Raw genomic sequence first — 17,282 nt, 5'->3', positions numbered from 1 at the left:
TTGGCCCAACGAAGTACCTACGAAATGCCAACGTGAAAATCACGGTTAGCCAACCGTTATTATACTACAATGGTAGAATGATGGCCCAACAGTTTGCAAAACAAAGGGCCAATAATATGCCAATGCGCAAGGCACAGTTGGCCAACAATCATGACTACAATGGGCCAACGATCATTAATTGCCCCTCATACTCACCCACCCCCTCTCCTCTCGTTCTTTTGCCATGCATTTCAGGCGCTTCTGTAATGTTGTACAGTACTCTTTTAGTTGTGCCTCGTATTTTGTAAGTATCCCCGGTGGATAGGAGTAGTTACGCTCGTTGCCTTGTAATCAGGGCGTCCCGGGTTCGACCCCCGGTCGGGACAAGTGGTTCGGATCCCACATTAAACTGCAGTAGTTCCGTCCATCATCCCATGCAAGACAATGGCAAACAACCATGGGTTCACCTTGCTCATAGACCTTCGGGCAGAATACCCATCATGTCTGTGATCTATGGTGTAGCTAATTAATTTCATTTCAGTAACACACATACTCAAGAAAACACTTTTCCTGTTGAGGTAGATGTAATTATATAGCCGTGTTACTGAAATGAAATTAATTAGCTACACCGTAGATCACAGACATGATGGGTATTCTGCCCGAAGGTCTCTGAGCAAGGTGAACCCATGGTTGTTTGCCATTGTCTTGCATGGGATGATAGACGGAACTACTGCAGTTTAATGTGGGATCCGAACCACTTGTCCCGACCGGGAGTCGAACCCGGGACGCCCTGATTACAAGGCAACGAGCGTAACTACTCATATCCACCGGGGATACTTACAAAATACGAGGCACAACTAAAAGAGTACTGTACAACATTACAGAAGCGCCTGAAATGCATGGCAAAAGAACGAGAGGAGAGGGGGTGGGTGAGTATGAGAGACAATTAATGATCGTTGGCCCATTGTAGTGTCATGATTGTTGGCCAGTAATAGCTTAGAAGCTATGAGTTAGAACGTAAAGAAAACGATACAGCAAGGTTTTTGGCAAAACAACGGAAAAATAAGGGTGGGTGGAAGTGAAGGAAAAATTATCGTTATGCGATAAATTATCATCATGCGATAATAACAAATAAAAGCCAAGATTATGACATGCCGTACAATCGTTAAATACCTGCACAGTAGGACCAAAACTATATTTTAAAAAAAGGGGAAAAAGTACTGGATAATACTGCGTTTAATTATAAAAAAAAGTATACCGAGTAGTCAGCTGTGATTGAAAATTTAAAAGAATATTTAGGAAATAATAGAATAAAATAATGTTATATAGTATAAAGGAACATTTTTATTGCACCATCTGTACACTGAAATACTCATATTACATCATATTCTCATGAATGAGAGCAAAAAACACATAATATGTTTCACAATAGTTGGATCACATTAACATAAAAAGTAATCGTTACAAAAAACAAACAAACAAAAAAAAAAAAAAAAAAAAAAAACGCTAAACTTGTTCCTCTGTAGAACTGCATTGCTTTCAATATGGTGTATTCATAAGATAACGTTTGTGATTACAAAACATAAAACTATGATTAAAAGAACTGAACATTTATCTCAAAGTAAGTGTTGCTTCCAAGAATTCGGAGAAGTATAAATCTATATCGTACTCATCAATTTACAAGATCAACGCTTTAAGTAAAACAATATTTATTTTCACTAACCTTTTCTGCTGCATTCACAACCATCCGCAGGTGCCGTTTGAGTCAAGTGCAAACGAACTTGTCAATATTGATTTGTTGTTTTAGAAAATGCTCCTAATTTTACACTTACTTGAAATCAAATTTGCCTAGAAACGTCACCTAAGGGTTACTGTGTGTAAATCCTGCAGAAATTTTAACGAAAACAAATATTCCTTTACTTAGTCCAGTAAATATTTTCAATTTGTTTTTTTGGTCAGTTTCTCATAAACGAACGCAGATAATGAACTGTAGATTAATATGATCGTAGTAATAGACCAGACGAAACTTGTTTGAATCATCTTCAGTATTGCCATCTTTAGAAATTCGCAGTGTTGCCAGAATGATAAAACCACGAAAATCTCGGTTTTATTGTGAATTACATTTTAAATATTTTCTTTTTAATTTGCAATAAACATAATTGTGTTTTTTCGTGTCATTCTGTATTATTTTGCTTACTACCAAAGAAATAAAAATATATAAAAAGTGTTTCCAGCGTAGGAAGTCAATATAATTTGCCATTAAATGCCATTGAATTCATTGTTCTATCTGCTGTCTTAACATAAATTTTTCAGGTTTAAATATTCTAAAAACACCGCAAATTTATAAAGATAGCAACATTGAAGATGATTTAAACTAGTTGCGTTTGGTAAGTTACATTTCATTCTCTGTTTTCGTTAATGAGAAACTGACAAAAGAACCAAAGGTCCAGTCCACTCTTAAGGCGTGGATCGTGTAAACTGGTGAGTAGGATGTTAACTCACGCAGCATGTGCAATATCTTGATGGTCAAGTTATATTTAAGAATATTTGATTTTTTTTTAATGATTTTGATGAAAATTAATTGACTTCTCCATATCGGTGGAAACTCGTTCAAGAATAAGCAAGAAATGAATACAACAAATGCACTCAAACTAATACTTACATGCTGCAGAAAAAGATTTAAGAAAAAAAAAATCCGAACTAATCCTTGGACCCTCTAGGAAATAGGACAATAATAGCACTTACAAATAGAATCAGTTTTCTCCTTGTGAGTGCTATTATCGTGGTATTTTCTTAGGGGGACCAAGGATTAGTTCGGAAATTTTTCATCTTTTTCTGCAGTATGTCTTAAATGTAAGTACTTCTTAAACTTTTTAAAAGCATTTTACCCTTCATCCTGATTACAGAATATTTGGTTTAGATTCTTAAAATTGCTGCTGAAGTGAAGTGATTTCTGCTTGTCCTACTACTATTACTAAAAATTACCATCGTGCGAATTATTTCTTTATTCCTAAAAATAGACACTGATATATTTGAACGCTTGAAAGCAGTACTTATGTTACTATCGTCACTACTGTAGAACAAATTGGAGTTATGCACAAACTTACACCACATCAATATATATACTTCGTGATACTACAGATATAGCTGAACTGCTTGTTTCTTGTTATCATTTTTAGCAATCAAAAAAAGGTTTCCATATTACAATATGGAATACAAACAAAAGATTTATTACAAACTGGAATAGGTAACTTGACACATTTTTTATACAGATCTGAAGAGTAAATGACAATTTGTCTTATCTTATTTGAGTTTACTTTGAAGATACCTAGCTTGCTACTTTTCAAAGGCAATGTGTAAAAATCTGTCTTCTCAAGAAGAACATCACATTCAAGAGTAAAAAGCGGAGAGTTGGAAATATCAGAAATACTTTTTACTATTACAATGTCATTATTTTTCAGCATGAAACATGAATCTGCAGAATTTACGCTAACGACACACTGACTGTTATTTGGAAATGGTATGGACTGAATCCGGCCATTCGATGTGCGTATTACAAGCTTATTTACTTTCGATGTATCTTCACAGTGGTCAGTTTCATGTAACCGTTTAGCAACCTGTTGTAAAGGTTTATTTCCTGAGCGAACCAACCGTTTTAGTTTTGCCATAAAATTTTCAAACGGAAATGCGGAAAACGCATCAAGGCTACCGAAGTTTGCAACATCACTAGCTACATGCAAAAGATTGTGGAAATTATAAATCATAAGCTCTTTGCTATATACTGTCGAAATATTTTGAACAAAACAGTGCAACAACTCATTTGCATAATTCCTCCAAGATTCTTCTCCAGCAAGGTTACTCGCCAAAATATATACAGCACAATGAAGAACTAAGAAATGTTCAAAAAAAATATCCGGTAACACACCACGCAGAACAACCGGACCCAAGTAAAACAGAAAGGATCTTAGCTCTGTTGCTTTCCAGTACTTAAATAGTTTTAAGGAACGTGGACGTCGGGAGAACTCTTTTGGATAATGTTGACGTTTGATTTCATCCAATCTTTCTGATATTACATCTACGCTACGTGCACTGAGTTTACATTGTTTGGGTCCCGTTACAATCCAAAGCCGAATTAATCTTTTAACTACCCCGAGACAAATAAGATGCATGTATTCAGTGGGTACTTGAGTCACCAAACCGATATTTAATTCACTTAATACTGTTTTAGTAACTTGATGGTCTTCGTATTCTTGTTCTTTAAACGATAAGTCAGTTCTTACTGTAAAATTCCGTCTGTATTGCCACGTTGTTCTACCTATATACGTGCCTTCCTGCGTGCATTTCTCACACCCAAACAACGAATTGTGTGACACTACTCCTTTAATAAACGATCTAGCGGGGGCATCGGCCACAATACAGCTGAGTCGGAAGAAGTATAACTTTCCATTTACTAAAATACCTGTCTTCTCAAGACGAATACATTCATTAACGAATGGTCGAAGGAAAAGGTTAGCATCACTTGGTTTGGATTCTCCGTAATAAAGACCTACCACAAATGGTTCGCGATTTTGAGCTTGGTCTAAACGTCCTAGAATTGGCCAAAAACACTTTGTTGTGCTTCCATGCAAGGGTAGTCCATCGACGTTGATGGTGACTGTTAATAACTCATTTAAACTACACCCAATGTTATCTGCTACACATGAAACTAATGGGTAATACGAAGGGGTCAAACCAGATAATGCTCTACGAATCACGTTCTCTTCAAGCCCAAAGTATATAAAGGAATGTTGTGTGTCAATAGATACCGATGTTGGGGTGTGCAACAGCGTCCTTGAATCAATAGGAAGTTCAGGATGAAATGGCTTTAGAATATGTAAAAGGTCCGTTGTCGCTGAATGTGGAATATTATGTGTCCTTGCCCACGAACACAATCGTAGAGTGAAACATTTAGAACATTGCTCCGAGTTATTTCCTGCAAAAAGTTGGTCATTTTCACAACAATTACCGTTACGTTACCTCCTGAAATTGGTAAAATATCGAAATTACACACGGAATCCATAGTGATAGGAAAGGTAATAATTTTTAAGAATAATGAAAAAATATCAATTTATAATTGAATATTGTGACTAAAATAAGTACATGTCATACAGAAATATTTAGTCATACTAGCGTAAAATGAACTAACACAATTGGAGGTTACTAAAGTAATTTAGGAGTTGGGTGGAAAAATGACCAGAGTCCCATAATAACTCTGTTGAACTCGGGTCATTTTTACATCAAATTCCTCAATTGTACACATTACTACAGACCATTGTATCATTTCTAAATAAAACTACAGATTGCTGCTCAAGACGCACATACAGTAATAATTGTCCTCATATTATTTCACTTAAGGCTCAGGTCAAAACAAAGTAGAGACAAGGATATTAAAGCTAATGGCCCTGGCATTACAGAGGTACACATAGTGACATTCTCATGGCGGACCTTAAAACAGGGAAAATTTCATTCAGGATGGCTGGCCGCAGCACGAAATTTCCTTTGGCAAGACATTGTGACTGTTTTCCCTGCTTTTTTCAGTACTGCTAAGCAAATGTCGAGATACTGCCATGCAGAACAGGGTCGATGCTTTTCTACATTCTTGCCCCTCTCCTATTCCGGCCTGAAGAACACCAAATTCACTTTCCCCAGTTCTTTGGATCACGATATATATATCGACATTTTAAGATTAGCGATGACCATATTGGAAAAAGGCGGATCTTACGGGTTGAGCTGTAACTGACAAGTGGCTAACAACTAAAAATAGACAGAAAAAAAAGTGTGCATCATAAATTCCCACCGGGAGGGCTGTTTCATATTGTTGGCACATGGTTTACCGTTTTGAAAACTTGGCCACCATATAGAAAATATATTTAATGCATTCTAGTATCACATTTGTTGAAATTATAAAACCTTAATTCATACAATCATATACCAAATTTGCATATAGAAGACTTTCGTGTATTATAAAGCAGTGTACTTCTGACAACCGACGTAACTTCACAAAATAGCGACTCCCGACGTAATTCGAGAACTTCAAGAATGCCAACAAGCCATTTAATTATCCCTGCGAACCCATAAATCAAAATATATCAATTGACACTCGGTAAAATGTTGTACCCCTAAGCTCTCCATTACTCGATTTCGCAGCTAGATTAATATATAAACATGTTTAAAACGTAAGAGAAAGCAAAAGACACTAGCTCAACCTAAAACATAATCATATTAATGCAATATATCTATTTGTAGCATACAGGGTGTCAGATTGATGCGTACAAAAAATTTAAGGGTAGATACCTGATGTCAAACTAAGAAAGAAAAAAAAAGTCATCTTGAATTTTAGCCAAAAGTTCATAGTTTCGGAGATATAAAGAGCTGAAAGTGCGGGAAAATGGATTTCAGAGGCCTATTGCTTCAAAACTATCAAACGTAGAGAGTTTAGCGTAACATCTTACAAAGGAAGTAACGTGCTCTATATACAAATGCAGGTTTCAAAAGCCTGCAATGGGTGCAAAAGGAATTAGCGAAATATCCCCTTCGCACGCATTGCAGAGTTTTGAAACATGCAATTTTAAACAGAACAGGTAAGACTTACTTTGTGAGATATTAAACTGAACTCTCTACGTTGGATAGTTTTGAAGCTATAGGCCTGTGAAATACATTTTCCCACGCTTTCAGCACTCTATATCTTTGGATGTATAGATTTTTTGTACGCATTAATCCGACACCCTGTACATAAGATAGCATGACATATGACAGGTACTCGATAAATACTTTTCCACTTTGAATGAATATCTAGCCATGATTTTATTCTCATTATCAAATATTAAGGTATAAAGAGGTATCAGTAGAACAAATTAAGACAAGTTGATATATATATATATATATCAGTGGAAAACTTGGTAGACACTGCTGTATTCTGGCTTTTTTTTTTAAATGAAACTGATAGAAACGCAAAAATATTATTGGATATTATTTTGTAGAGCATTAAATTTCCTATAAATTGAAGAAAAATGCAATTCTCTATAAAAAAAAAATGGTTCGCGGATTGATGAGGTCGGACGACGTTCACCAAAGATTGCGTAACTTATTATTGATATTTTTTTAACTAGCATTGTTTTTACATTGAAAACAATGAAACAAATTCTACATTGAAATTTACATTGAAATTCTACCCCTGCGAAAATACTCTGAAATCATCACTGACCAAAAGTCACGTTGTTTCCAAATTGTTCCACTGACAAAGTTACTTTCTCTAAGCTATATTGGGTACGATAATGACATTCTGCCTATCTACCAGCCAGAGAGGAAAATGTTAGGCCATCCCTTGTATGTAGGAATGGGAAGTTCTGTAGCTGAATAATCAATGAAGTACATGCTTACCAAATCCTTTGCATGATCTTTATCTGCTTGAATCCAATCTTCGAGCCTGGCAACGTCCTCTACAGTTGAACACGGTAGTGTCAACTCAGGTGGTATAGTGGGGAGTGGTGCATCCTTTCGGAAATGGGCAACGATAGCCTTCTGAGTTTCTTGTATATCCAAAAGTGTTGTTTCTATACGGGCAAGATGTCTTGCTAGTGAATCAAAGCCTGCAAATAAGGCAGAATATTTATAAACTGAGCCAGTAACGTGGAAATAATCAGTCTAGAGATGGCTATGAAGCGTAAAGAAGTAACCCATGTTTTAAAATTTAGCTTACTGACAGAGTTTCTTCAGACTTAGCAAATGCGTCTTCAGTCACTAAGGATAACTGAAAAGACCGAGCGAAGTAATATCTTCTAGTTGAGTCACTTCGCATTTGTGTTGTCTGTGTGGGTGGGTGTCTCACGATAAGTTACGAACGTTGTTAATAATAATTTTCTTTTTCCACATTTAAGGAAAGCATTACCTTCTTCCACTGGGCCGATTTTTCGCTCCAACGAACTTGACCTGTCATTTAAACCAATAAACGATCTGTGAAAATTTCATTCAAAAAGGTTCACGTACGGTGATACACATTAAGGCACCACACTAATGACAAAGGGGCTGCACCCCTTCCCTGCAGCCTAAAGGCTAGAGCGCTCGCCTTCTGCGCGCGTGGTCGCAGGTTCGAATCCCGCTGCAAGCCTAATGCCTTGGCTCAATTTCGTGAAGTGCTTCGGAGGGTACTTTAAGCTGTCGGTTCCGTCTTTGACATAGCCTCGCTGCTGAAAGGGACGTTAAATTACTAACCTAGCGAAATCGAAACAAATGTCAAACGACTCGACTAGGAGACCTTTGCTGGCCCATGGTCAATTATGCATCGTCATCCATTAAGTATATACTATTGCAATATACTAAGCCCTTCTATACTCCAGAAGCAAATAGGTAACTGGATTATATGCTTTAAGGGGGACAACAATTAGCCCTGACGTACTGATAATCAATGACAATGAACTGTGATTACATACAGTATGCAAGCTTGTAGAAGCCGTAATTCACGCTAATTAATGTGTAATCAACTACCAAAAATATGATAAAATAAATCCGTATAATGAAATTTGACAGATCATGCTTTCGTAGGTGACACAATGGCATAAATTGGGGGATTCTGCTGCTATCATGCGGTAAAGGGGACCACTGCATAAAGACCTTAGGCGAGGTTGTAAAGTAGAATGAAAACTACGATTCAGGAAGTTCCACATAAAAGGTAGCCGTATAACAGTTTCCCTAAGAATATATCAACCTCGTAGTAATTGGATGAGGTTTGAAAAATTCAAAATGAAACACATGCACATAAACATGATAAAACGTGCACAATTTACCTCTGCAATTCCCAGAACATGTAGTTGTAGGACTCGACGTATCGCTCTGACGAGATGAGTTACAACTAACGACAATTGGATCAGCGATATTTATTTTCTTGAAGTAAGCTCTCTGAAACACGCTGGGTATTTTCAATCCACACCGATCCAGTTTCGTCAGGGGAACAGCGTTGTTCGCATTCAGTCACAGATGAATCATCTGGAAACAAAAACTTAATCTCATTCAGCCAGCCAACATAAAATACTTTATTTCTTAAGGTATTATTATTTAAATTATAATTCATTTTAATTTTTCATTATTAAGAAGATTCTGATAAGCACACTTCTAATAGTAAAATAAATGAATAAAAAAACTCCTAGTCGTTACAAAAATCCCAATCTTGCAATTTCCGTCGATTTGTCTACATTCAGCGAATGTGCTGCTCAAATATTGCACTTCCTTGTCATATTTGAGCACCACTTTCAGTTTATGAATGAAATTAGATTCTTTAAATTTACGTTGTCATAGATTTTGCTCTATCCAACACAACTTTTTCAATAGAGTTTTTGAAGAATTTGCTTTAAAACTTGAAAAAATAACATTTATTTCCTTGTTCTTCTATAAAGTGGGTCACAGAAACCGAAAAAATGCATTTGGACACTCTTTTGAAGCAATTGCTTCTGAGACAAACATTTAATTCAAGATCTCTGGCCCCATTATCATTTTAGTTCTTGTAAAGTTACATGATCCACGAATATCATTTTTTCCACAATCTATTATCCATGATCCCAACTTACGAAACCTTCTAGACGCCAATGAAAAACAAATTCTTCAGTAGTATCTGAAATCTTCGATTGTATGTTAAATTTAACAAACTGGTTCATTTGTTTCATTTTTATTTACATTCATTCTATTGTTCGTTACTTTTAGAAGGAAAGAAGAAACACAAATCCTCGACATTTAATTCTAAATCAACTTTATCCTGGGAAACTTTTATTTAAATATTCTTGTAGGAAAACATAGTATTAAAATCATTCTAGCCCTTCATGCTTCCAAGGCAACGAATAATAAAAGAAGGTGCTCTAAAATTAAAAATTTACGAATCCAAATTAGACTTTTCTGATTTATTCCAACATCTACTGTTCAAAGAACCTGAATACTAGTAATAAAAATAGAGGTGGATCTCGACTAATGAAAATATTGCAATGAGAGTTCCTTAGGAAATGATAATCATTAAGAATTCCCTGCCATCTCATGAAAACTTAGTCATTACAGAAACACCGTTTACTTAATAATATTAAGTGGTGCTTAGAAGTTATTCAACAGTACTCACTATCATTATGTGTAGAGACTTTGGTTCCACGTCCGTCTGGGATCGCTGACGCCTGTACATATCCGCTCTCCTCGTTTTTGTCTCGAGGGGGGTTTGGATACTTCGAGATTCCTTTCCTACATAAATCGTCTATAAATTCATCAGCCTCATTGTCTTCATCACTACTCCATTGTATCTTTCGTTTCTTTCGCCTCTGTGGTCGATCTGCTGAAGTACCTGGATCGGTATAGATATCTGACTCTGCTTCTGCTTCTCTGAGATTTTGCCTGGCTATGAGGATGTCATCTGAAAGACAATTAGTACATACGTGTTATAAGGTATTCAAATTTAAGGGCAATGGCATTATTGTTATTATTAATAATCATAATGATTTTTATAAAAATATATATATATTATAAATAATAAATAAAAATATAACTGCGTTTTGGTGTCTGAATGATGTTCACTTTCCTTAAGATTATGGACTGCAAATGTGTCACCAACTGGTGGTAACGAACCTACTGGGCCCGTGTGGGCTTGCCATCAACAGTCACTGACACACTTACCAAGCCAATCATCTACGGAAAATAGAATTCAAATTTTGCCCCAATAAGAAGATTCCAGAGCCTTTTCCAACTCAACTCATTGTCCGGTTTCCATGCGTGCAGGTCATCATCCGCATCTCATCGTGAGATAGGTTGCGAACCACAAAGTACCGACACAGGACATCGACCTAAGAGTAGAGCTGGCAATGAGCACCATGGAGATCCCAATTTTGCCTGTAATGGCCCTACCAAAATAAACATAAAAAAATCTTAAAAGAATTCCAAACAGAATTTAGTAGCGCAACGGAAATAATTTTTTTTTAAAAAAAAATCTAAACTGAGATCTCGATCAAACTGGTACAAAAGAAACGAATTTCTGCAAGCTCGGTTGTCTCAATCCCCGGTCACACTAAGGAAAAGCCTCTTTTCTTCGATTCACAGCAATTGACTTTCAATTTACCAGTAAAAGAATTGTGTACGTACTGCTCTGTACCTTGTCCATATTTCACATACTATTAAAATATAACTGTACCCAATTTTTACTACTTAAAACTAAATGATACGTTCTTGAGGAAGAAAGATATTCCTTCACGGCTAATAGACCTTTTATTTAACATCATTCAGTGAAACAGATTGACAGGAAGTTCCATAAAAAACATCACATTTTCTTGAACTGATATACCCATCTCAACCAAAATAACATTAAAATTTTCTAATTTTCAAAGTCGAAACTTCTATTCAACATATTTTATTTACATCTCTCTCAGCTTTCAAGCATTTCTCAAATCTGCATATTCATCAACATTTTAATATTGTGTACATTTACACAGAGACGACACAAGACAAAACAATGAAAATTAATAGACACAGCAAATTCAAATATACGTCAAACAAATCTGAGGAATATGTTTTCTTATAAGTTTACGTCTGTGGTACGCTAATTTTTTCTTTCTCTGCACACGGTGCTAAAACATCTGTGCATCATGGTTGTGTCCGGCATAGAGGGTTTACGCATTTATTTGCTACCTCACCTTTCAAGCTCGGACCTCACGACATTACAACTCGCACAGGAAGACACCCACAAGAAAATACATAGTAATTAAACCTAACATCCCTAACCTAACTAACTATACTACCTTAACCTAAGAAAACATATACATAAGGCACTTTTATTAGGCACAAATTACGCTTTTATAACTACCACAGATCTACAAGAACGTATTTGCTATCAGTGAATGTGTCGCTTTAAAATTTTCTCTTTCTAATTAAATACTGAAATATTTACGCAAATAAATATTTAAACTGTATCTGTAAATTATTTCGATGGGTATCCAAAATAAAGCAGCTGAGATCTGAACTGTTGATGATAATTTCCTAATACCGGTAGCAAACTATGTACCTTTATACTAAACGTTAGCCGTGATTTTGTCAACATCCGTTACGAAAATTAAAACCTTGGAAAGATTAAGCAAAGAAAAAGCACATAGAGCACATAAATAAATAAATAAATACATAAATAAACAGATAAATAAAAAATACATAATACTAACCTCAAAATTCTCGGTTAAGGGAGGGACTAGAACAATGAACTCAACGGCATTTGATGTAAAATTATGTCTTTCAATACTGTGAACTACTTTTCGAAGATTTATTTATTTCATTATAATAAGCATAAGTCTACTCTTTTGCTTATTGCTGATGAAATCAAAATATTCTTGAAAAAGTAGTTCAGCACTGAAAGGCATTATAATTTGTCAAGTGCCGTTGAGTTCATTGTTCCGGCCATTCTCTTAACCGAGAATTTTGGGGAATGAATATTAACGTAACACTGAAATTTCTACGGATGGCTACACTGCAGATGATTCAAAACATTTCTTTCTTTCTTTTTTTTTTTTTTAAGCTTTATGATTATAGGAAGTTATATTTCCTTAACTGCTTTCATTTATGATACGACTTCAAATTTACTGCAAGTAGACCACGTGTTTTTTTTTCTTTCTTGCGGGAAGTCGTACTTTTGTTGTGGTGAACTGAGGTAGTTTGTTTTCTTTAGAGTAGTCGTGGTTGGACCCAATAGAAAAACAGTTAACAAACAATCCTAATTTTTTACTGTTTCTGAGATTACGGAACTTTATAGAAAGAAATGAAATCTTTGAGTTTTACGTCCCACGTGTATGCCGGTTAGGCTAAAGGAGACGGTGATGATGAGTGATGAATGAAATGGTGGAATAAAGAAAGTGGGAGGAAAAGGGAGAAACCCGAGAAAACCCACGCACACGATGTTTGTCCACCACAAGGTTCACTTGGCGGGGGCTGGAATCGAACCCGGGACCCTAAGCACCAGAGGTGAGCGCTGTACCACTGAGCCACCGCGGCCCCCTTTATAAAAGGGAATAGCATTGAAAACGTAATACATGTTAAGGCTGAACTCTTCCACTGCAGTGACTACAGCAGAATTTTTTAGTACAAAAAAAAAGTGCAAATGTCCATTCTTTGAGTAAAAGAAGTTGTACCGACTAGAATTTGAACCCGGAATCTTGGGACAGGAGTCCAATACGCTTTCCATTATATTAGCAATGCACCTGGCGAATTTCCGTAATTTTGTTGCATATTATCTACTCTTATCTATGTATCAAGGGGCGGGCATAATGCCACAGAGTGACGATTCCCGTTTCTCATATTTAATAGTACGGTAACAATATGGCGGTTAGGCCCCTCCCACCAATTTTAACTTTGTAACATGGAATTATATGGAGAAGAGGTACTTTATTTTATATACTGCTCAATGTCTGAGTCCCAAGATCTATCCAAGCGGCGGGCATAACGTCGCAGATATGAAACAGAAAATTTGTGAAACTCATACCGCCGTATTGGTACTATCAAAGGACCCACCTGCCGACTTCAACTGTACAACACGGGGTACAGTGGAGAGCAGGTACTCTATTAAATATATTAATTATGGTTTTACTAAACCTTAGCTTACTGTGTTTGGAAATCATCAGCCAGGATACCCACAATTCCATGAGTTTTCTCTCCCTATCCCAACCATTGCTCGGCAATTTGCTTCTTCGAAAGATGAATGAAAACAATTATTGTACAAAGCACTGTAATTTTTTCGCTACCTGGGGACTGTGTCAGAGCCCATACCAGACCATATTTTCTCTGTCTATGGCCTGTAAAGATCATTACGAGGGGAGGGACACTTTGACAAACCAAGCTTACAGAAGCTCTTTTCATAAATATAAACTAACCTTTCAGAAACAACGCAAGAACCCCCTAATAGCGCATGAGGCGCGAGTTCCAACCAGGTAGGAATTGAATACCCAATAATAATAACCCACACATACACGAAAGCACAAATAAACAGCATATTGTTCAGAAACTGAAACAATCTATTTATTTAAAGTGGATTTACTGACCAGTATCATACCATATCTTCTTAACTGCAAATAAATTCCATGTTTCTTGCACAGCCTGGCCTTCCCGCAGTGCTCTGTTGTATTTCGATGCTATTTTGAAGGGCGGCCAAAACGTTTCTTTTTTCCGAGGAGTAAGCCATTCTTCCCTCACAATAGCAAGGCTTCCATCACCTTCAAATTAAACTACTCGATACATGGTTCCTAAACGAAAGGAACAAAAGCAGGTAATGCTTCACAAAGTTGGTTTGGCTATTGTAGCATACGTGGAGATTCCATATCTTTGCGCTATACGTATTATCGGTACCTTATTACGAAAAAGTGGTAACATGATATGTTGGCAAACAACCAACAATGTACTAAGTTATCACCTCTAAGTAAATAAGGAAAAACAATACATATAACACAAGAATATGAAATCTCCATGCATGCAGAAATTAACATTGGAAATAAATCTTCGCACACGCGCATACAACCATCGCTAACGCGCCTGCTCCCTACGGACACATTCCTTCGCCAATGCTCGGGCCATCCTGCTGCGCTCCTGCCTTTGCTCGGTTTAGATTGCATTCGTGCTCTTTAGTGGCCGCCTAGCACAAGTCGGTTAATGTCTTTTGCACAATCTTCGTACATTTGCATACCCACCATCGCTGACGCACATGCTCCCTACATACGAACCTCCTCGCTGCTGCTCGGGTCCTCCTGCTCCGGTCCTACTCTGACGTGGTTTAGATAGCATTCGTGCTTTTTAGTGGCCACCTAACGCAATTTGGTTTGTGTTTTATGTACTGCAGTTCTTTGGCCATATGTTAGATGTAATTATGAAAAGACCTGCTAAAGTTGATCTGCACCCATTAATACAACTCCTCCCCTAAGAAACGCATTTCAAGGCTGTTACCGTAGCCACTTTATTCTGATTTTCTGCTATAGTTTGCTATACTCTATTACCTCTTAATGATGCTATACTTTCTACTTCAACATGTCCTATTCATGGATTCTGCTATGTTAGTCAACCTTACCGTAAGTTAAAATAGGCTTACTCTATTATACGATTAATTATTTCCTAGAAACATATTTATTCAGAAAATCATTTTCAATTCTTAATAACTGTTTAATATTCCTAAACTAGTTCTAATCTACGCCCTTCCAGCACATAAAGAAGCACGACTATATTTTCTTATTTATATAATTAACTTAAGTCGTTTTCTGCTTTTAAATTAACAATATTATTAAAAACTTATTTTCATATCACTAGAACAGATACAATTATTTTATTTAACACGGATGAACTACCCGAATATAAATAATAGTTTACACGCCTACTTTTCACAATAAATAATTCTCAAATGTTCTTTTCTACTTAACACATTTGGGATTAATACTGATATGCTCGATAAGTGGCTACATATACATACGACAAAGGCAAGGTTCTAGATTACTGGTCCCCCTTCCCATTGAGCAGTAATAAAGACAGAAAACAATGTGTCCTGCGGGGCTCTAACCCGCCTTCACTCGCTCGGCAATACTGTGTAAATTAAATGTGTAAACTTTAGTACGAAAGAAACCAATCCAGCTACTAACTTACATGGGGGACCAGTAATCTAGAACCTTCCCTACGACAAAGCCACTCCAAGTATTGAATGGACCTATAGTTGAAAAATTATTTTAATAAAGCTGGATGTGATACATCACAACACATAGGGCATACTATCAATTAATATTTAAAAATACAACAAAGTGTAATTAAATGCCTTATAGTTTCCTGTGTATAATTACCAACTGCTTACCGGTTGAAGTCTGTAAGCAGTTGGTTACTGTTTCACTTACTTCACTCTCACTCATTCTTCCTCACACACACAAATAAATTCTTCAATTGACCCGGGTAAATTTCCTAAAATTGGTCCGGCGATACAGCACTTAGGTAAAATTGACTATTTTGGATCGACCTCCAAGGAGGCCTGTCAAGCTATTAATTTCCTGCACCGATGATATTCTCCTGCCTACAGTTCATCTCATATACAAAGTGGCTCAGCCTTGCGTGAATTTGCCTCATGAAGTCAACAACAAATAATCAGTCGCGTAAATAATCTTGTGTATTTTATAATGATTCAGTAACCTCAATATTAAAAACTCTGGCCTATCTTCATCTCAGCTTAGATAATATTTTCTCGAACCATGACTGGCCCAATAATTAACCAAATCACAAAATATGTTTAGTAGCCCTTCCTTAAGAAAAGCTTACCGCAGGGGATACATTAAAGTTTTAATCACGTACGCCGAGGAAAAGCCTGAGAAACACTGGCATGAACTAATGTTTGTTAAGATTAATTCCTTAACTAAATACCCATATTGTATAGTAAAATATTTTTTATGTCAGGTTTTCCATTCTTCTCTCTCTCTCTGACACATGCTCAGCGAACGAGTAGTTTATCTCTACCAATCAAATTTTCCCCCATTCTCTCGTGAAAGAACTTTAATCTCGTGTCACAATAATTTAATTTAATAATTTATGATTATAATATCAACTTTACCGCCACCATAGTCCCTTGCAGTTCCCCGCCAAGAGATCTACTATCCCAGTATTATAATTGTGTTATATTTACTATATACAATATGTGCATATGTATACAATATATACAATATGTGTACTCTCTTATTTATATATAATTATCTAACCTGTGATTTGTTTTGTCTTCAGATTCGCGATTACTGTACACTAAAACCGATTCAGCACGCAGCGTCCAGTACTTCAACCTTCAACTTCGCTGCACGCATTGCATCCCGGGAAGTGACAAAACTAACTTTCAACCCTCTTTGGGCCAACCGCTTGAATTTCAACGAAAACGACGTTACACATGTTACGGAGGACCGACATATGAGCACCGTTGGCAAATCGCGCGTCCAACCCTTCGGTGCTGTGTTAATTTTAACACGGAACGCCAACGTTGTGACAACAAAATAGAACATTGACTTTCGATGCGTTGCCGAAACAACGTTGCACCTACGTTGAACCACAGTTTTGTTTTCGCTTGTTGGCATCGATGGTTGATGGATTGTCGAATTTGCCGTTGGCATTTTGATAGTGGCTATGCCAACGATGCCTACAAATAGACAACGGTTGGCACACCGTTTGACAACGAAAATGTTACTTGGGTACTAGCCTAGAAGATATAACTGTGATACGTTAAAGACTTCGTTTTATTAAAATTCTTCTCCAAGAGTTTATTCTGT

General features: G+C 36.5%; 3 protein-coding genes across 3 annotated transcripts in view; 1 reads left to right on the top strand and 2 right to left on the bottom strand.

The window, feature by feature from the left end:
* The window catches only part of LOC145673364 (uncharacterized), a 779,808-nt gene that overhangs the window by 144,392 nt on the left and 618,134 nt on the right, over positions 1–17,282 (top strand). The window lies entirely within an intron of this gene.
* LOC145673320 (uncharacterized) lies at positions 1,308–8,821 on the bottom strand. The gene is made up of 4 exons (XM_081742916.1): positions 8,802–8,821; positions 7,907–7,971; positions 7,399–7,607; positions 1,308–4,988 (listed from the first exon to the last, which is right to left on the bottom strand). The coding sequence occupies exons 1-4, from the start codon at positions 8,819–8,821 to the stop codon at positions 3,162–3,164; spliced, it is 2,121 nt and encodes a 706-aa protein (XP_081599042.1). The 3' UTR covers positions 1,308–3,161.
* On the bottom strand, positions 7,135–17,126 carry LOC145673318 (uncharacterized). The gene is made up of 5 exons (XM_081742914.1): positions 17,057–17,126; positions 14,055–14,225; positions 10,115–10,399; positions 8,802–9,000; positions 7,135–7,607 (listed from the first exon to the last, which is right to left on the bottom strand). The coding sequence occupies exons 1-4, from the start codon at positions 17,124–17,126 to the stop codon at positions 8,882–8,884; spliced, it is 645 nt and encodes a 214-aa protein (XP_081599040.1). The 3' UTR covers positions 7,135–7,607; positions 8,802–8,881.

Source organism: Thermobia domestica, chromosome 16 (genome assembly GCF_964235325.1).
Source record: "Thermobia domestica chromosome 16, izTheDome1.hap1.1, whole genome shotgun sequence".
In the NCBI taxonomy this organism is placed as follows: domain Eukaryota; kingdom Metazoa; phylum Arthropoda; class Insecta; order Zygentoma; family Lepismatidae; genus Thermobia; species Thermobia domestica.
This window is presented reverse-complemented; position numbering and strand designations above follow the sequence as displayed.

Bases quoted from the DNA above. Each gene is read 5' to 3' on its own strand.
- LOC145673320 (XM_081742916.1), bottom strand. From the start codon at position 8,821: ATGTTCTGGGAATTGCAGAG. The intron at 7,972-8,801 runs GTAAATTGTGCA...AAATTTTCACAG, and splicing joins ATGTTCTGGGAATTGCAGAG to ATCGTTTATTGGTTTAAATG. The intron at 7,608-7,906 runs GTAATGCTTTCC...CCTTATTTGCAG, and splicing joins AATCGGCCCAGTGGAAGAAG to GCTTTGATTCACTAGCAAGA.
- LOC145673318 (XM_081742914.1), bottom strand. From the start codon at position 17,126: ATGCCAACGGCAAATTCGACAATCCATCAACCATCGATGCCAACAAGC. The intron at 14,226-17,056 runs GTAGGTGCAACG...TTTAATTTGAAG, and splicing joins AAACAAAACTGTGGTTCAAC to GTGATGGAAGCCTTGCTATT. The intron at 9,001-10,114 runs GTGAGTACTGTT...TTTTGTTTCCAG, and splicing joins AGTCTCTACACATAATGATA to ATGATTCATCTGTGACTGAA.